The sequence below is a fragment of the Syngnathus floridae genome, chromosome 15 (assembly GCF_059516105.1).
Source record: "Syngnathus floridae isolate MCC-2025c chromosome 15, RoL_Sflo_1.0, whole genome shotgun sequence".
In the NCBI taxonomy this organism is placed as follows: domain Eukaryota; kingdom Metazoa; phylum Chordata; class Actinopteri; order Syngnathiformes; family Syngnathidae; genus Syngnathus; species Syngnathus floridae.
The window spans coordinates 6,659,237-6,679,243 of NC_142427.1; the positions used below are offsets into that span (position 1 = coordinate 6,659,237).

At 40.4% G+C, this 20,007-nt stretch overlaps 3 protein-coding genes across 7 annotated transcripts; all 3 read left to right on the forward strand.

The window, feature by feature from the left end:
- The first annotated feature begins 473 nt into the window (after positions 1–473).
- Positions 474–8,485, forward strand: LOC148386156 (THO complex subunit 2-like). Of its 3 annotated transcripts, XM_088397734.1 has the most exons (22): positions 474–658; positions 1,646–1,788; positions 1,889–2,022; positions 2,110–2,270; positions 2,339–2,431; positions 2,638–2,793; positions 2,934–3,106; positions 3,194–3,389; positions 3,464–3,502; positions 3,598–3,728; positions 3,867–3,968; positions 4,114–4,198; positions 4,501–4,594; positions 4,703–4,783; positions 4,893–4,989; positions 5,072–5,189; positions 5,282–5,461; positions 5,561–5,725; positions 5,827–6,113; positions 6,207–6,315; positions 6,538–6,709; positions 7,618–8,485. In XM_088397734.1, exons 1-19 carry the CDS (start codon positions 587–589, stop codon positions 6,082–6,084), a joined length of 2,478 nt encoding a protein of 825 aa, XP_088253860.1. In that variant the 5' UTR covers positions 474–586; the 3' UTR covers positions 6,085–6,113; positions 6,207–6,315; positions 6,538–6,709; positions 7,618–8,485. The 3 variants fall into 3 exon arrangements, with proteins under 3 accessions (XP_088253860.1, XP_088253859.1, XP_088253861.1); XM_088397733.1 differs by having other exon boundaries at positions 5,827–6,315; XM_088397735.1 differs by having other exon boundaries at positions 1,667–1,788; positions 5,827–6,315.
- Positions 8,486–8,826: 341 nt separating this feature from the next.
- Positions 8,827–10,724, forward strand: LOC148386157 (ependymin-1-like). Its single transcript, XM_088397744.1, has 6 exons — positions 8,827–9,464; positions 9,549–9,580; positions 9,672–9,809; positions 9,878–10,064; positions 10,259–10,340; positions 10,415–10,724. The coding sequence occupies exons 1-6, from the start codon at positions 9,389–9,391 to the stop codon at positions 10,539–10,541; spliced, it is 642 nt and encodes a 213-aa protein (XP_088253870.1). The 5' UTR covers positions 8,827–9,388; the 3' UTR covers positions 10,542–10,724.
- A 1,111-nt stretch (positions 10,725–11,835) lies between these two features.
- LOC148386158 (THO complex subunit 2-like) lies at positions 11,836–19,847 on the forward strand. 3 transcript variants are annotated; one of them, XM_088397731.1, is made up of 22 exons: positions 11,836–12,020; positions 13,008–13,150; positions 13,251–13,384; positions 13,472–13,632; positions 13,701–13,793; positions 14,000–14,155; positions 14,296–14,468; positions 14,556–14,751; positions 14,826–14,864; positions 14,960–15,090; positions 15,229–15,330; positions 15,476–15,560; positions 15,863–15,956; positions 16,065–16,145; positions 16,255–16,351; positions 16,434–16,551; positions 16,644–16,823; positions 16,923–17,087; positions 17,189–17,475; positions 17,569–17,677; positions 17,900–18,071; positions 18,980–19,847. In XM_088397731.1, the coding sequence occupies exons 1-19, from the start codon at positions 11,949–11,951 to the stop codon at positions 17,444–17,446; spliced, it is 2,478 nt and encodes an 825-aa protein (XP_088253857.1). In that variant the 5' UTR covers positions 11,836–11,948; the 3' UTR covers positions 17,447–17,475; positions 17,569–17,677; positions 17,900–18,071; positions 18,980–19,847. The 3 variants fall into 3 exon arrangements, with proteins under 3 accessions (XP_088253857.1, XP_088253856.1, XP_088253858.1); XM_088397730.1 differs by having other exon boundaries at positions 17,189–17,677; XM_088397732.1 differs by having other exon boundaries at positions 13,029–13,150; positions 17,189–17,677.
- The last annotated feature ends 160 nt before the right edge of the window (positions 19,848–20,007 follow it).

The window sequence follows — 20,007 nt, forward strand, 5'->3', positions numbered from 1 at the left end:
GTGAAATTTGACTAATCTGATATGAGTTTTATTTATGTGAATATGTTTGTCCTTAGAAGAAAATGATAATTAATTAGTAATGGTTGATACGAGGCGGATGGCGATTGGGGTGCCCTCGCCTCCTATACAATAAAATGTTCCAACAGTAGCATATATGCAAAGAAATAGTTTTAAGTAATCCAAATGTTTGCTACCCATGTTTATCAATATGTATGTTTTTGTGTGAATATTACATTTGTGTTACTATTCGCTTTTGACCTGGTGTCATTAGGTCTATTATTTGGTGTATCTTGAACAGTTAACAACACGAAAACGAGAAGAAAAAGCACCGTCACGACATATACTGCACTTGAGTTTTTTAATTTAATCAAACCTCCAATTAAGTACGCGTTATCTACGTTTTTACTTGAAGTTACAGTTCGTCTTTGTAGCACTGAGCGGGAGTCTTTGTGAGAGAGGCGCTCCACCTTCGACGTCCCGCCATGCATCTGTGTGCTAGCAGCAGTAGCATCGGAGTGCTAGGCTCGCTAGCTCACCGTAGCTCCGCACATTTGACCCTGCCGACGAAGACATCAAGCCGCTGTGGATGGAAGATGGCGACACTTATCCTCCCTGGCGAATGGGTCAAAAATTGGGAGAAATCGGGAAAACACGATTTGTAAGTGGTCCGAGTTCAAGACAGTTTATAAAATAAGCCCGTACTGTAGACTTGATATCGCTCTAACTATATAATTGTGTTGTTAGCTGCCTGAACAGTCGTTCAAGTGCAGCTTAATGCTAGTTAGCGTACAGTTTGCCAACCGCTATTAAATAAATTTTGCTTTTTGCAGACGTAAAATGGGCAGTGTAACGGGGCTATTCTTTGCCCATGTAATGGGGGTGGTAATTAACATTGGTGGATTTTAGCTAAGAATATCGGAATGTTTGCCATTTCCTTAATAGCTTATGAAATTGTTAGCACGATGGCTAGTGAAGCTAGGCTAACTAGCATCCATGCAGCCCCATATCGCATTTTTTGCAATTTAGAATACAATTTGTAGGACTTTGAAGACATATAGTTGATGACAGTAGTTAGTTTAGTATTAGTACCAGCATATCAGTTTTAACATCGTTGTATAAAACAATTTAGTCACCGTCTATAACCCGGTGGAGGGAACGACGGAGCTTGACACGATGCTAGCAAATTAGCAACAATGTGCTGTTGCTCGATGACGATTCCATGTGACACGTTTAATTTCACATTAACATATTGAATCGAGTTAAATGCAAGATAACTAATCGACGCAATGCAAACGTCGACGAGATAATCGAAAATATAGGTAACTCTTAATATCCTTAGGAGTACCTAGCATTTGCCTACAGTAGCCTGTTGTACCTATTGGAATATATTCAACGCAAACATTCAAAATGTTGATAAACAATCGTTGAAGCAGCCACTAATAAGGATGGTCAAAACCGTCCGTAAATGAGTTAAGTGCGCGTTAATTTTGTTGCACATTAACTCAAATTATTTTGGACGGTGTGGGCCTCTTGAAAATAAAGGCCAGAAATTGCTAAAAAAGAAAAAAAAAATGCGATTGCTAAAATGCTGTGATTTTAATCTCCTCCGCCTTGGTTTTGCTTCTACATGCTAACCACACGGTAGACAAAAAGCAGACATTTTCAGATTTTTCTCCCAGAGGCCATTTTGAAGGAGCGTCTGGATCCAGAAACCCTTGAATCTCTCGGACTTATCAAACAAGCCCATCAATTCAATCAGAAGATCGTGAAAATCAAGACCAAATTATTGTAAGTTGGGTGCACATATTTGAGGAATGTATTTTCTTTTTTTTTTTTTCTTTTATTGAAACTGTACTTATTCTGCTTAATGTTTGCTGATTCTTCTTAGTTACAAGCAACAGAAGTTCAACTTGCTGAGGGAGGAAAATGAGGGCTATGCCAAACTAATCACAGAGCTTGGCCAAGACCTGTCCGGCAACATCACCAGTCACATTGTACTGGAAAGCATCAAGTCTCTCATAGGTAAACATCACACTTTTCTTTTCCCCTTTATGCAGGAAGTTTGTTACAAGTTTGTTACATTCATGCCCCTCCTCCTCTTGCCAACAGGATGTTTCAATTTGGATCCTAACCGTGTTCTGGACATAATCCTGGAGGTGTATGAAAGTCGATCAGATCAAGATGAGTTCTTCTTGTCCCTCATCAAGTCCTACATGTGCGAGGCACTCACTCTCTGCCACATCCTTGGCTTTAAATTCAAATTTTATCAGGTAAAAAAACCACAAAGCGCAATTAATTTTGTCATACGATTGATTTATTCTAACTTTTTTGTTTTCAGGAACCAAATGAGGAAACTCCCAAGTCATTATACCACATTGCTGCTGCCCTACTACATCATAACCTGATAGAATTGGAAGATCTCTATGTACATGTAAGGAAAGTCAACTTCAATAGTACAATTATCATGCTTTTTTTGTATTAAGCGAATTATATTAAACGTGAAATTCTGGACTATTGTAATCCATTATATTTCAACATTCCTAAATTCATCACACATTAGTATTCATAATAAGGAAGTTTTAGAACTCATTACTTAAAACCTATTGTGGACCTCTTGTCTTCCCTCTGTCATTCCAGCTTTTACCGCTAGATGCCGCCATTGTTGAGGAACACAAGCTAGTTATTTCAGAGGCCAAACAGATTGCTCGCAAATTGGTTATGGTTGTGGTGCCTTCCGATAAAAGTGAAGACAAAGAAAAAGAGAAGGAAAAGGAGGACGAGAAGATTGAGCAGGTATTGAACGCTAGCCTTTGAATTATTGTTGGTTGTTGTTTTTTTCAGTGGCATTCAGCTATCTGTTGAGTACTTTGTATATTTGCCAGTGACATGTTTCAGTAAAGTAATAATAGGACAAACTCCTTGTGCACTCGTAGCCACCTGATAACCAGAAGCTTGGTCTGCTGGAAGCACTTCTCAGGATTGGGGACTGGCACCATGCACAGAGTATAATGGACCAGATGCCTTCCTTCTATGCTACTTCTCATAAGTTCATTGCACTAGCACTCTGTCAGCTGTTACACCTCACAGTGGATCCTCTGTACCGAGGGTATGATTCCTCTCGCTCGTGTCAAGTTAACTTGATTTCTGGAAGAGATGGTAGTCAACGTGTGTGCATTTCCCCTGTTTTTCCCAGGGTTGGCCTCCCGAAAGGCGCACGGGGATGTGTGATGCATCCACTAAAGAACAAGCGGGCCCCTAAGCCAGCTGAGAGTTTCGAGGACTTGCGCAGGGAAGCGTTCAGCATGCTCGGCTACCTAGGACCTCACCTCGCGCATGACCCCATCCTCTTCGCCAAGATTGTGCGACTGGGCAAGGCATTCATGAAAGAGGTATGCCATTGCATCCGGACTTGCCTGTACGTTACTTTGACAAAGGCACCCATTGCTTGTCCTTTGTTTTGCAGTACCAGAACAGCGAAGGCTCGGATGTCAAAGACAAAATGGTTTGTATGAAAATTTGCTTCTAATTGCGCTTTCATAGGAGAATGTGCTGTATGTTTTCGGCATTAATCATCTGCTCACTGTTTATTGGTCCCAGGAAACACTATTGAGTTGTTTCCTGAGCATTGCAGACCAGGTGCTCCTCCCTTCCCTCTCGCTGATGGAGTGTAATGCGTGCATGTCTGAGGAGCTCTGGGGCTTCTTTAAGCTCTTTCCCTACCATCACAGGTGAGTCGCACGCACACACATCACTTCTTTTGTTATGCTGGGGAGTGAGGTGTCAGAACCCCTCTTGTGCAGTCTGACCAATTTCAGTTGAAGTGTTTATTGAAAATCCTCTTTTTTTTTTTTTTTTTTTTTTGCCAGGTACCGCCTGTATGGACAGTGGAAAAATGAAACTTATTCCAGCCACCCCCTGCTGGTCAAAGTTAAAGCTCATACTGTGGAAGGGGCTCGTTATATTATGAAGTAAGTCACTTTTTAATGGAGTATTAGTGATATGGTAAATTTTCCTTTAGTGCGACCGTGTTGTCATTAATAGTGACGACGTCCTCTGGAATGTCTTATGTGGTTTCATGTGATTTACTTTTTATCTTGTTTTTTCCCCCCCTAGGCGCTTGACCAAAGAGAACGTGAAACAATCTGGAAGGCAGATTGGCAAACTAACCCACAGCAACCCCACCATTGTTTTTGATTATGTAAGCATCATTTATTATTATTATTTATTTTAATTTGCATTGTTTACATTGAATTACTGCAAAGGCAGTCAGTCGCATTTGAGGCGGAAGCGTATCATTTGAACTTGCAACTCTGTGACAGTAAGAAACTAAAATATGTTCTATAAAATTCTCAACAAATCAATTGATTTGCACTTCACTGGTATATGATGAGTAAAATGTGAATGGTTAAAGTTGATAGTAGAGAAAATGTTTTTGTAGATCTGTATTTAATGGTTATTGATATCCATCTGGTGTTGTCCTGACGTTGGTTCTCTTATCAGATGCTGTCACAGATCCAGTGGTATGATAACCTCATTGTTCCAGTGGTGGATTCTTTGAAATACCTCACATCCCTCAACTACGATGTCTTGGCCTGTATCCTCCTACTCTTTTTCTCGTTGGCACTTTCTTTGTGGTGTAGATAGTAGCTTGTGCATATCTAGGTTATTCGCCTGTGTGTTTCTCTTAACCCCAAATGTTCAGATTGCATTGTGGAAGCTCTGGCCAATCCCGAGAAGGAGAAGATGAAGCATGACGACACCACAATCTCATCGTGGCTACAAAGTATGAGTCTTAAGATGGCACGACCGCACTGTCCCTATATATCAATTAATTGGAGAGAAACTGTTTGGTGTTTGACTACCTAACACTCCTTTTCCATTTGTCAAACAAGGCCTGGCAAGTCTGTGTGGAGCTGTGTTCAGGAAATATCCAATCGACTTGGCCGGCCTCCTTCAGTATGTCACCAATCAACTCAAAGCAGGAAAAAGGTCAGTTTTATGAAAGTCCATTGCTCCTCGCCTTAGTTTGCATTTATTTTTGTACTCTTCTTATATTGGTTTCTTTTTCCAGTTTTGACCTGTTGATCCTCAAGGAAGTGGTGCAGAAAATGGCCGGCATCGAGGTTACGGATGAAATGACATCAGAGCAGCTCGAAGCTATGACAGGAGGGGAACAACTCAAAGCTGAGGTTAGTGACTCATTTACGTTTGTCAGCTTCGTGTCTGGCTTTGCCAGTATTTGTCGTAATGGTTGTGATAACCCCCCGCATTGTGCCCGCAGGGTGGCTACTTTGGTCAGATTAGGAACACAAAGAAGTCATCGCAACGGCTTAAGGATGCTCTGCTTGATCATGAACTAGCCCTGCCGCTTTGTGTACTCATGGTCCAGCAAAGAAATGGTGTGGTTTTCCTAGAAAGTGGAGACAAAGATCTCAAACTAGTCGGCCACCTGTATGACCAGGTATGTGCGCTTGCTTACTGCTTGTCACTGAGACTGAATTTGTGCTTGCACGTGCACAAAATGACCTTTTATTTTCAACCGTCATATGTTTTCCTGCAGTGTCATGACACACTGGTGCAGTTTGGTGGCTTCTTAGCCTCCAATCTCAGCACAGAGGACTACATCAAGCGCGTTCCCCCCATTGACGTCCTTTGTAACCAGTTCCATACGCCACACGACGCTGCCTTCTTTCTTTCTCGCCCAATGTACGCCCATCAAATATTGGTGAGTAGACATGCTTGCCGTGAGAGGGATTTTTTTTTTTTTAATCCATTTGACTCAAGACAGTACGAGATGATCTGCTCCCCTCTCTTCCCTCCTCTCAGTCCAAGTACGATGAGCTGAAGAAGACAGAGAAAGGTAACAGGCAGCAGCAGAAGGTGCAGAAGTACGTGGCGGCGTGCGAGCAAGTCATGGCGCCGGTGCACGAGGCGGTGATGTCCCTCCATCCAGCCCGGGTTTGGGAAGACCTCCGCCCCCAGTTCTACGCCACCTTTTGGTCGCTCACCATGTACGACCTCGCCGTGCCCCACGCCGCCTACGAGCGTGAAATCAACAAGCTCAAGGCCCAGATCAAGACCTGACTGCTGACTTGGCTCATCAGGTCCCTCAGGTCCAGTTCAATGTGTTTGATACTCTGAGTTAAAATGCTGTTGACCGTCTTCTCTTTTTCTTCCATCTCCAATTCTTCCCTCTTCAACTCCAGCTTGCTCTTGTAAACCTGCATGTCTGAGAAAGCGGCGTGGAGTCGTTCCCAATCCTGGATGAAAAGCAAGGAACCTGTTTCAAAATGTCACCGGGGACTCCGATGAGAGGTAACTCGAAAGTGACTGACCGAGAGCTGGAGCCAGATGTTGAAGTCTGTAGAAAGTATTGGCAGGTCCTTCAAATAACTACTTCTGTCCTCAAAGTCTTTATTTCCCAACTGCTCCTCCTTCTGATTTAGGTGATCAGACATTTTTTGGGGATAAGTAAGAAAAAGGTGCCAACACGGTAACGATTTGTTAGGATTAATCACCACTTACATATTTACTCAGGAGCTGCTGGACACGGGTTCGGGTGGACCTTGCGAGGCGGAAGGAGTTGCTGTATTTGGATTTGTTGATGCCCAATGTTGGAGTCGAGGACTCGGCACAGTTCATTATGCAACAAAGAAGGATGAGAACACAGCACCCGGCGATCATCTGCAAAACAAGAAGCAGCTTAGGTGTGAGTATTCTTTCGTTAGCATTTAAAATGCTTGCAGCCAAAATGGAGCCAACATATTGACGATTTTATTATTTATTTGATGTAGTAGGTTCTTTTTTTTTTTTTTTGTCCAAGTATGAAAGATAAGCATACCTTGGAGCAGGAGCAGTGTACAAACACTCTGAATGCCAAAAAAAACTTCACGCCATAGTGTGACTGCACCTTCAATTTATATCATTGGTCATGTTTTCGGTTTCTGACTGATCTGTAGTTTTGTTCTCTCTTTCCCTCATGGTTATTACATCTTGTGGTTAGAAATATGAATCATTGAAATGGGAGGAAGTAGTTCAGTAAGAAACTTGGAGCGCAATTAAATAAAAGGTCAAGTCTACAGAGTTTTTCCCTTTTTTTACTCGCGGAGGAAATCACAGTTGGCTGCTTCCTGAATACTGTCGAGGTGTATACGATATGATTGTTAAATAAATTGTTTAATAATAATTATAAATAATTAATAATTTTACTTAGTGCAAATAAATACCTTTAGCTTCACAACTGAAAGCCTAACTCAAACTGCAGCATTATTGTTTTTTTTTTAATCACTATTATTATGAGGAAGTGTGCTTTTTTTTTTTTTCCCCTCCAAACACGATGGACCTGATTATTATGCAGAGGTAAATTCCTAACATGGGACTTGTTATTCAGTTTTGGGAAGTTACCCAACATTCCAGAGTTGCTGATGAATGCTTCATGGCTTCAAAATGTTTACCGTGTTAGTTGTGTTGCATTATTTGCTTGTGTATGCGTGTGTGTAAGTGTTCCTTGCACAACATGCCAGGCAGCACTGATGTCTACTGAAATTCATATGGTCGTATGGTTTGGTTGAATTTTAGCATTTAAATGTATAGTGTCTAATTGTCTTTTGTTTTTAGAGTAAACCTCATCTGGAAGAGTGATAAACCTCTTGAAGCAAGCACACTGGACCTCTTATTTGGAAAACTGAGTGAGCTAGTCTTTTTCTTTTTTTCATTTCTTGTCAGTCTGAAATGTGCCCCAGCGCTTTACTGTATACTTTGTAAGATTTCTTGGGGAATTTAAAAAAAAAATCTGCCCAAAATCACTGGAAATAACTCCTATTCAAAACAAAAACACCACAGCTTTTCAACCTACCGCTTTGTGGTGTGGAAGTTCCGCATTGGCATGTCGGCTGCTCGTTTGGAAGGAGGTCTCGTATCTTTTTTTATTTTTTTTATTTGAGCACCTTTGAGTAGTCAAGACCATTTATGTAATTATCTTAAATTGATTTAAAGTACAATACTGGAATTCAGTCACTTTAGTTTTGGCTACGGACTTTTGCACATTTAATAGAGGTACCCCCCAGGGATCAATATTAGGGCCCTTACCAGTTATACAATAGATATTTTCCAGCTTCAAAATAGCTTGGGATCCTCCATAACAAATATGAGGTCATCTATTTGAGTCGTATTGAATCACTGTGTGACTTCCTCTTAGGCAGGACTCACTCGTGGTTTTGGGCATCAGGGGAAGGGCTTGCCTCATTTTCATAATCGCCGCCCACCCAATGGTGCCTTATAAGCAAAATTCCCTTGTGACATCTAGTTTACTCTCAGTCTCACTCTTGGTTTTCCTTCCTATTTTTACTTTTCACACTTTATTGTGCAACTTTATTGCGCAACTCTACAGCATGGGGAAAAATCAATCAAGCACGTGGACATGACCAAATAAATACAGTAATAAAATGTAAACACATTTCAAGAATGGAATGTGTATGTAATGCTTTTTTTGGTCATCTTTTTTTTCTTCATTTTTTTTTTTACTTGTTTAATAGTATTTCCTTGTTTCCTATTTAATTAAATGAACGGATTCACTATTCCCCATGTTAGCTTTGCAGCCATAAATCCTAACAACACAAAATACAAATGATTATTTTTAATAAAATATCATTTGGCATTCATTAAGATGCAAAAAACGTACGCAATCGTGTTTTTGTCACTAAAACTTGACCCAAAAAAAAGTGTACAGGCTTTTTTTGCCAGGGACAAGGAACAAGGAGCACAATGTTAACTGAATAACAAACGACAGCTGCACCAACTTTGGACAACAACACATTCAAGAATAACAAATGATCGCTTCACAAACTTTGCACAACAAAACATTCCTGACCTAACTTGTGCTGTTGGTGGGCTGTAAATGGCGCTCGTCTTGCCAAACTTCCTTTTATCGATTAAACGTTGAAGGTTAAATCACAACTTTAAAAGCCGCATACTATTTAATCATGTCCATCTATACAATTTTGATGCCACAAGGGTTATATGAGCTCAATTCTATCACACTTGAAGTCTCATTGACAAGTAACCAGTGCTAACAATCAAAATCCAGAGCCAGTACGGCAAAGTTTCCTTTACTAATCAAAAATCAGGATATTCAAAAAGTGCAAGATGCAATAAAACACCAGAGAACAGCTGAGTAAATGAAGCAAAGAAAAGAAATGGAACAAATCTTTTTTGAAAAAGGTCACCTCCTGCCAGAACAAAGCAGGGGGGCTTGTTTTGAAAGCTGGCTATTTGACGTCATCTCGGGCTTCGCTACGTCCCTTTAAAAGCTGCTCGGGCAGTGCAGGGAAGGCAGTCTCATTTTTGACCATCCTTTCCGACTCACACTGCTTTTGGACTGGGGAGAAAAATGTACGCCGCGGTTCTGCTGTTTGTCTTCATGTGCTGGACTGCAAGTGCCCACGCAGACCAGCATCAGCCTTGTCGTAAGAATTTCATTGCACATATTTCCATTTTGCATTGTGTGACACGTGAGTATTGTAACTGAAAAGGAAACAAATGTCTTTCAGGTTCACCCAATATGACAGGATTACTTTCTGTGGTGAGTGATACTCCTTTAATTCCAAGAAAAATTTCTTTGAAAGCACTAAATTATGTTTTTTCTCTCAATGTGTGCTTCTGGATGAGACCAGATGGGAACGATGGGTGACGTGAGAGCAGTTGGAGTGTTCACATATGACTCGATGCATAAGAAACTCCGGTTCCAATCCAATTCAAGCCTTCCCATGAATGTAACCTTGGATCTGGATCTCTTGGTGTTTTTTGAGGAGGTAATGACTTTGTCTCCCCAGCCAGTCAATTTGTGTTCTTGAATTTGTCTCACTCTTGTATGTACCAGGGGATATTATACAAGATCGACAGCAAAAACCAGAGCTGCGAGAAGAAGTCACTGCAATCCAAAAAGCACCCTTTCGCTATTCCCAACGATGCAACTTACATTTCCACCATGACCTCGGGAAGCACCTTTATTGAGGGGGAAGGCCTGAAATTTCAAATATGGACAATCCCAACACCGGGCTATAAAAGTAAGGACAACACAGAACTGACACACAACATTAACTCATTGATTGCCATTAACAAGAATAGATGCCAAACATCACTTTCTACAAGTTAACTAACATTACTAATACACAAACACAATTCTTATTTGTTTTAACCTGGGTTGTTCAAAATGGCTTCAATACAGTTTCAATTCATGATAACTTTTTTTTTTTTTAAGGCCAAAGCGTCATGTGTGCAACCATGGGGTGTTTACCTCTTAGTACAATTTACACGACGGACTCCTCCATGTTTATCTACAGGTATGGCTACATGTTTTGAAGCATATTTGGCTTCAATTTAATGTCTCCTCATTGTTCTTTTTTTTTTTCCTCAGCAACTTGAATATTGAACTGGATATCAAGGACCCAGATCTTCTTGTGGTGCCTCCCTTTTGCCATGGATTGCATGTGGAGGAGACACCAGAAGGCACAGTGTATGGTTTCTATGAAGAATTCCTTTAAATAGAGGAAATAATTGCAGAGAAGTGTGCCCCGTCAGATCCCTTCACTTCCTCTCATGTGCGACCTTAATACTTTGCATGAAACTGCTATCTATGCATTACAAATGTTTTCCCTTGTAAAGGGAGAAATGACATATATCATATAATTAATAACTACTCATAATTAAAAACTACTTTCACATCAGTCTTGCTTACAAAACTCTTTAAAATTAATGGAACAACAAACACAAGTGGTTTCACTAGACTTAGCTTTTTTTTTTTTTTAGGGAGAATGCAATTAATTGCATTGATTGGATTGTTCAATATGCTGCTCTCTGTCTTCATTTAATAAAACATGAAAAAAAGTTTTGGGTAGTTTTTCCCTTTTCCTCCGTCAATCCCTCGATTTATCTCGCGAAATCTGTAAATATTTGTCTGTTCACATTTTTATTTACAAGAACTCAACCAATATAAAATAAATATCAAGAAATGAATATATAAAATACCTGTAGATAAACATGTATTTTTTTTAATCCAAAATAGTAATTCATTCTTATTTCTGTATTTGTAATTAATCCATGCATATGAACAATACAGATATGCTTATACTTCATTGATTACATAAGCATACAATCATATCGCATATATACATTAATCAAATAAAGGAAACAGATGTATTGAAGTTATATAATCAAGTTATATCATCATTTCAAACAACTATATTCAAGCCATATAATTTTTTTAAGCAAGTATACATTTTTGATATGTAGTTGAACAACTTTTAAAGAAAAAGTTTTATTAACCTCACGACTTGACATTTATTTTTTCTTAACATATAATGGGGTGAAATTTGACTAATCTGATATGAGTTTTATTTATGTGAATATGTTTGTCCTTAGAAGAAAATGATAATTAATTAGTAATGGTTGATACGAGGCGGATGGCGATTGGGGTGCCCTCGCCTCCTATACAATAAAATGTTCCAACAGTAGCATATATGCAAAGAAATAGTTTTAAGTAATCCAAATGTTTGCTACCCATGTTTATCAATATGTATGTTTTTGTGTGAATATTACATTTGTGTTACTATTCGCTTTTGACCTGGTGTCATTAGGTCTATTATTTGGTGTATCTTGAACAGTTAACAACACGAAAACGAGAAGAAAAAGCACCGTCACGACATATACTGCACTTGAGTTTTTTAATTTAATCAAACCTCCAATTAAGTACGCGTTATCTACGTTTTTACTTGAAGTTACAGTTCGTCTTTGTAGCACTGAGCGGGAGTCTTTGTGAGAGAGGCGCTCCACCTTCGACGTCCCGCCATGCATCTGTGTGCTAGCAGCAGTAGCATCGGAGTGCTAGGCTCGCTAGCTCACCGTAGCTCCGCACATTTGACCCTGCCGACGAAGACATCAAGCCGCTGTGGATGGAAGATGGCGACACTTATCCTCCCTGGCGAATGGGTCAAAAATTGGGAGAAATCGGGAAAACACGATTTGTAAGTGGTCCGAGTTCAAGACAGTTTATAAAATAAGCCCGTACTGTAGACTTGATATCGCTCTAACTATATAATTGTGTTGTTAGCTGCCTGAACAGTCGTTCAAGTGCAGCTTAATGCTAGTTAGCGTACAGTTTGCCAACCGCTATTAAATAAATTTTGCTTTTTGCAGACGTAAAATGGGCAGTGTAACGGGGCTATTCTTTGCCCATGTAATGGGGGTGGTAATTAACATTGGTGGATTTTAGCTAAGAATATCGGAATGTTTGCCATTTCCTTAATAGCTTATGAAATTGTTAGCACGATGGCTAGTGAAGCTAGGCTAACTAGCATCCATGCAGCCCCATATCGCATTTTTTGCAATTTAGAATACAATTTGTAGGACTTTGAAGACATATAGTTGATGACAGTAGTTAGTTTAGTATTAGTACCAGCATATCAGTTTTAACATCGTTGTATAAAACAATTTAGTCACCGTCTATAACCCGGTGGAGGGAACGACGGAGCTTGACACGATGCTAGCAAATTAGCAACAATGTGCTGTTGCTCGATGACGATTCCATGTGACACGTTTAATTTCACATTAACATATTGAATCGAGTTAAATGCAAGATAACTAATCGACGCAATGCAAACGTCGACGAGATAATCGAAAATATAGGTAACTCTTAATATCCTTAGGAGTACCTAGCATTTGCCTACAGTAGCCTGTTGTACCTATTGGAATATATTCAACGCAAACATTCAAAATGTTGATAAACAATCGTTGAAGCAGCCACTAATAAGGATGGTCAAAACCGTCCGTAAATGAGTTAAGTGCGCGTTAATTTTGTTGCACATTAACTCAAATTATTTTGGACGGTGTGGGCCTCTTGAAAATAAAGGCCAGAAATTGCTAAAAAAGAAAAAAAAAATGCGATTGCTAAAATGCTGTGATTTTAATCTCCTCCGCCTTGGTTTTGCTTCTACATGCTAACCACACGGTAGACAAAAAGCAGACATTTTCAGATTTTTCTCCCAGAGGCCATTTTGAAGGAGCGTCTGGATCCAGAAACCCTTGAATCTCTCGGACTTATCAAACAAGCCCATCAATTCAATCAGAAGATCGTGAAAATCAAGACCAAATTATTGTAAGTTGGGTGCACATATTTGAGGAATGTATTTTCTTTTTTTTTTTTTCTTTTATTGAAACTGTACTTATTCTGCTTAATGTTTGCTGATTCTTCTTAGTTACAAGCAACAGAAGTTCAACTTGCTGAGGGAGGAAAATGAGGGCTATGCCAAACTAATCACAGAGCTTGGCCAAGACCTGTCCGGCAACATCACCAGTCACATTGTACTGGAAAGCATCAAGTCTCTCATAGGTAAACATCACACTTTTCTTTTCCCCTTTATGCAGGAAGTTTGTTACAAGTTTGTTACATTCATGCCCCTCCTCCTCTTGCCAACAGGATGTTTCAATTTGGATCCTAACCGTGTTCTGGACATAATCCTGGAGGTGTATGAAAGTCGATCAGATCAAGATGAGTTCTTCTTGTCCCTCATCAAGTCCTACATGTGCGAGGCACTCACTCTCTGCCACATCCTTGGCTTTAAATTCAAATTTTATCAGGTAAAAAAACCACAAAGCGCAATTAATTTTGTCATACGATTGATTTATTCTAACTTTTTTGTTTTCAGGAACCAAATGAGGAAACTCCCAAGTCATTATACCACATTGCTGCTGCCCTACTACATCATAACCTGATAGAATTGGAAGATCTCTATGTACATGTAAGGAAAGTCAACTTCAATAGTACAATTATCATGCTTTTTTTGTATTAAGCGAATTATATTAAACGTGAAATTCTGGACTATTGTAATCCATTATATTTCAACATTCCTAAATTCATCACACATTAGTATTCATAATAAGGAAGTTTTAGAACTCATTACTTAAAACCTATTGTGGACCTCTTGTCTTCCCTCTGTCATTCCAGCTTTTACCGCTAGATGCCGCCATTGTTGAGGAACACAAGCTAGTTATTTCAGAGGCCAAACAGATTGCTCGCAAATTGGTTATGGTTGTGGTGCCTTCCGATAAAAGTGAAGACAAAGAAAAAGAGAAGGAAAAGGAGGACGAGAAGATTGAGCAGGTATTGAACGCTAGCCTTTGAATTATTGTTGGTTGTTGTTTTTTTCAGTGGCATTCAGCTATCTGTTGAGTACTTTGTATATTTGCCAGTGACATGTTTCAGTAAAGTAATAATAGGACAAACTCCTTGTGCACTCGTAGCCACCTGATAACCAGAAGCTTGGTCTGCTGGAAGCACTTCTCAGGATTGGGGACTGGCACCATGCACAGAGTATAATGGACCAGATGCCTTCCTTCTATGCTACTTCTCATAAGTTCATTGCACTAGCACTCTGTCAGCTGTTACACCTCACAGTGGATCCTCTGTACCGAGGGTATGATTCCTCTCGCTCGTGTCAAGTTAACTTGATTTCTGGAAGAGATGGTAGTCAACGTGTGTGCATTTCCCCTGTTTTTCCCAGGGTTGGCCTCCCGAAAGGCGCACGGGGATGTGTGATGCATCCACTAAAGAACAAGCGGGCCCCTAAGCCAGCTGAGAGTTTCGAGGACTTGCGCAGGGAAGCGTTCAGCATGCTCGGCTACCTAGGACCTCACCTCGCGCATGACCCCATCCTCTTCGCCAAGATTGTGCGACTGGGCAAGGCATTCATGAAAGAGGTATGCCATTGCATCCGGACTTGCCTGTACGTTACTTTGACAAAGGCACCCATTGCTTGTCCTTTGTTTTGCAGTACCAGAACAGCGAAGGCTCGGATGTCAAAGACAAAATGGTTTGTATGAAAATTTGCTTCTAATTGCGCTTTCATAGGAGAATGTGCTGTATGTTTTCGGCATTAATCATCTGCTCACTGTTTATTGGTCCCAGGAAACACTATTGAGTTGTTTCCTGAGCATTGCAGACCAGGTGCTCCTCCCTTCCCTCTCGCTGATGGAGTGTAATGCGTGCATGTCTGAGGAGCTCTGGGGCTTCTTTAAGCTCTTTCCCTACCATCACAGGTGAGTCGCACGCACACACATCACTTCTTTTGTTATGCTGGGGAGTGAGGTGTCAGAACCCCTCTTGTGCAGTCTGACCAATTTCAGTTGAAGTGTTTATTGAAAATCCTCTTTTTTTTTTTTTTTTTTTTTTGCCAGGTACCGCCTGTATGGACAGTGGAAAAATGAAACTTATTCCAGCCACCCCCTGCTGGTCAAAGTTAAAGCTCATACTGTGGAAGGGGCTCGTTATATTATGAAGTAAGTCACTTTTTAATGGAGTATTAGTGATATGGTAAATTTTCCTTTAGTGCGACCGTGTTGTCATTAATAGTGACGACGTCCTCTGGAATGTCTTATGTGGTTTCATGTGATTTACTTTTTATCTTGTTTTTTCCCCCCCTAGGCGCTTGACCAAAGAGAACGTGAAACAATCTGGAAGGCAGATTGGCAAACTAACCCACAGCAACCCCACCATTGTTTTTGATTATGTAAGCATCATTTATTATTATTATTTATTTTAATTTGCATTGTTTACATTGAATTACTGCAAAGGCAGTCAGTCGCATTTGAGGCGGAAGCGTATCATTTGAACTTGCAACTCTGTGACAGTAAGAAACTAAAATATGTTCTATAAAATTCTCAACAAATCAATTGATTTGCACTTCACTGGTATATGATGAGTAAAATGTGAATGGTTAAAGTTGATAGTAGAGAAAATGTTTTTGTAGATCTGTATTTAATGGTTATTGATATCCATCTGGTGTTGTCCTGACGTTGGTTCTCTTATCAGATGCTGTCACAGATCCAGTGGTATGATAACCTCATTGTTCCAGTGGTGGATTCTTTGAAATACCTCACATCCCTCAACTACGATGTCTTGGCCTGTATCCTCCTACTCTTTTTCTCGTTGGCACTTTCTTTGTGGTGTAGATAGTAGCTTGTGCATATCTAGGTTATTCGCCTGTGTGTTTCTCTTAACCCCAAATGTTCAGATTGCATTGTGGAAGCTCTGGCCAATCCCGAGAAGGAGAAGATGAAGCATGACGACACCACAATCTCATCGTGGCTACAAAGTATGAGTCTTAAGATGGCACGACCGCACTGTCCCTATATATCAATTAATTGGAGAGAAACTGTTTGGTGTTTGACTACCTAACACTCCTTTTCCATTTGTCAAACAAGGCCTGGCAAGTCTGTGTGGAGCTGTGTTCAGGAAATATCCAATCGACTTGGCCGGCCTCCTTCAGTATGTCACCAATCAACTCAAAGCAGGAAAAAGGTCAGTTTTATGAAAGTCCATTGCTCCTCGCCTTAGTTTGCATTTATTTTTGTACTCTTCTTATATTGGTTTCTTTTTCCAGTTTTGACCTGTTGATCCTCAAGGAAGTGGTGCAGAAAATGGCCGGCATCGAGGTTACGGATGAAATGACATCAGAGCAGCTCGAAGCTATGACAGGAGGGGAACAACTCAAAGCTGAGGTTAGTGACTCATTTACGTTTGTCAGCTTCGTGTCTGGCTTTGCCAGTATTTGTCGTAATGGTTGTGATAACCCCCCGCATTGTGCCCGCAGGGTGGCTACTTTGGTCAGATTAGGAACACAAAGAAGTCATCGCAACGGCTTAAGGATGCTCTGCTTGATCATGAACTAGCCCTGCCGCTTTGTGTACTCATGGTCCAGCAAAGAAATGGTGTGGTTTTCCTAGAAAGTGGAGACAAAGATCTCAAACTAGTCGGCCACCTGTATGACCAGGTATGTGCGCTTGCTTACTGCTTGTCACTGAGACTGAATTTGTGCTTGCACGTGCACAAAATGACCTTTTATTTTCAACCGTCATATGTTTTCCTGCAGTGTCATGACACACTGGTGCAGTTTGGTGGCTTCTTAGCCTCCAATCTCAGCACAGAGGACTACATCAAGCGCGTTCCCCCCATTGACGTCCTTTGTAACCAGTTCCATACGCCACACGACGCTGCCTTCTTTCTTTCTCGCCCAATGTACGCCCATCAAATATTGGTGAGTAGACATGCTTGCCGTGAGAGGGATTTTTTTTTTTTTAATCCATTTGACTCAAGACAGTACGAGATGATCTGCTCCCCTCTCTTCCCTCCTCTCAGTCCAAGTACGATGAGCTGAAGAAGACAGAGAAAGGTAACAGGCAGCAGCAGAAGGTGCAGAAGTACGTGGCGGCGTGCGAGCAAGTCATGGCGCCGGTGCACGAGGCGGTGATGTCCCTCCATCCAGCCCGGGTTTGGGAAGACCTCCGCCCCCAGTTCTACGCCACCTTTTGGTCGCTCACCATGTACGACCTCGCCGTGCCCCACGCCGCCTACGAGCGTGAAATCAACAAGCTCAAGGCCCAGATCAAGACCTGACTGCTGACTTGGCTCATCAGGTCCCTCAGGTCCAGTTCAATGTGTTTGATACTCTGAGTTAAAATGCTGTTGACCGTCTTCTCTTTTTCTTCCATCTCCAATTCTTCCCTCTTCAACTCCAGCTTGCTCTTGTAAACCTGCATGTCTGAGAAAGCGGCGTGGAGTCGTTCCCAATCCTGGATGAAAAGCAAGGAACCTGTTTCAAAATGTCACCGGGGACTCCGATGAGAGGTAACTCGAAAGTGACTGACCGAGAGCTGGAGCCAGATGTTGAAGTCTGTAGAAAGTATTGGCAGGTCCTTCAAATAACTACTTCTGTCCTCAAAGTCTTTATTTCCCAACTGCTCCTCCTTCTGATTTAGGTGATCAGACATTTTTTGGGGATAAGTAAGAAAAAGGTGCCAACACGGTAACGATTTGTTAGGATTAATCACCACTTACATATTTACTCAGGAGCTGCTGGACACGGGTTCGGGTGGACCTTGCGAGGCGGAAGGAGTTGCTGTATTTGGATTTGTTGATGCCCAATGTTGGAGTCGAGGACTCGGCACAGTTCATTATGCAACAAAGAAGGATGAGAACACAGCACCCGGCGATCATCTGCAAAACAAGAAGCAGCTTAGGTGTGAGTATTCTTTCGTTAGCATTTAAAATGCTTGCAGCCAAAATGGAGCCAACATATTGACGATTTTATTATTTATTTGATGTAGTAGGTTCTTTTTTTTTTTTTTTGTCCAAGTATGAAAGATAAGCATACCTTGGAGCAGGAGCAGTGTACAAACACTCTGAATGCCAAAAAAAACTTCACGCCATAGTGTGACTGCACCTTCAATTTATATCATTGGTCATGTTTTCGGTTTCTGACTGATCTGTAGTTTTGTTCTCTCTTTCCCTCATGGTTATTACATCTTGTGGTTAGAAATATGAATCATTGAAATGGGAGGAAGTAGTTCAGTAAGAAACTTGGAGCGCAATTAAATAAAAGGTCAAGTCTACAGAGTTTTTCCCTTTTTTTACTCGCGGAGGAAATCACAGTTGGCTGCTTCCTGAATACTGTCGAGGTGTATACGATATGATTGTTAAATAAATTGTTTAATAATAATTATAAATAATTAATAATTTTACTTAGTGCAAATAAATACCTTTAGCTTCACAACTGAAAGCCTAACTCAAACTGCAGCATTATTGTTTTTTTTTTAATCACTATTATTATGAGGAAGTGTGCTTTTTTTTTTTTTCCCCTCCAAACACGATGGACCTGATTATTATGCAGAGGTAAATTCCTAACATGGGACTTGTTATTCAGTTTTGGGAAGTTACCCAACATTCCAGAGTTGCTGATGAATGCTTCATGGCTTCAAAATGTTTACCGTGTTAGTTGTGTTGCATTATTTGCTTGTGTATGCGTGTGTGTAAGTGTTCCTTGCACAACATGCCAGGCAGCACTGATGTCTACTGAAATTCATATGGTCGTATGGTTTGGTTGAATTTTAGCATTTAAATGTATAGTGTCTAATTGTCTTTTGTTTTTAGAGTAAACCTCATCTGGAAGAGTGATAAACCTCTTGAAGCAAGCACACTGGACCTCTTATTTGGAAAACTGAGTGAGCTAGTCTTTTTCTTTTTTTCATTTCTTGTCAGTCTGAAATGTGCCCCAGCGCTTTACTGTATACTTTGTAAGATTTCTTGGGGAATTTAAAAAAAAAATCTGCCCAAAATCACTGGAAATAACTCCTATTCAAAACAAAAACACCACAGCTTTTCAACCTACCGCTTTGTGGTGTGGAAGTTCCGCATTGGCATGTCGGCTGCTCGTTTGGAAGGAGGTCTCGTATCTTTTTTTATTTTTTTTATTTGAGCACCTTTGAGTAGTCAAGACCATTTATGTAATTATCTTAAATTGATTTAAAGTACAATACTGGAATTCAGTCACTTTAGTTTTGGCTACGGACTTTTGCACATTTAATAGAGGTACCCCCCAGGGATCAATATTAGGGCCCTTACCAGTTATACAATAGATATTTTCCAGCTTCAAAATAGCTTGGGATCCTCCATAACAAATATGAGGTCATCTATTTGAGTCGTATTGAATCACTGTGTGACTTCCTCTTAGGCAGGACTCACTCGTGGTTTTGGGCATCAGGGGAAGGGCTTGCCTCATTTTCATAATCGCCGCCCACCCAATGGTGCCTTATAAGCAAAATTCCCTTGTGACATCTAGTTTACTCTCAGTCTCACTCTTGGTTTTCCTTCCTATTTTTACTTTTCACACTTTATTGTGCAACTTTATTGCGCAACTCTACAGCATGGGGAAAAATCAATCAAGCACGTGGACATGACCAAATAAATACAGTAATAAAATGTAAACACATTTCAAGAATGGAATGTGTATGTAATGCTTTTTTTGGTCATCTTTTTTTTCTTCATTTTTTTTTTTACTTGTTTAATAGTATTTCCTTGTTTCCTATTTAATTAAATGAACGGATTCACTATTCCCCATGTTAGCTTTGCAGCCATAAATCCTAACAACACAAAATACAAATGATTATTTTTAATAAAAT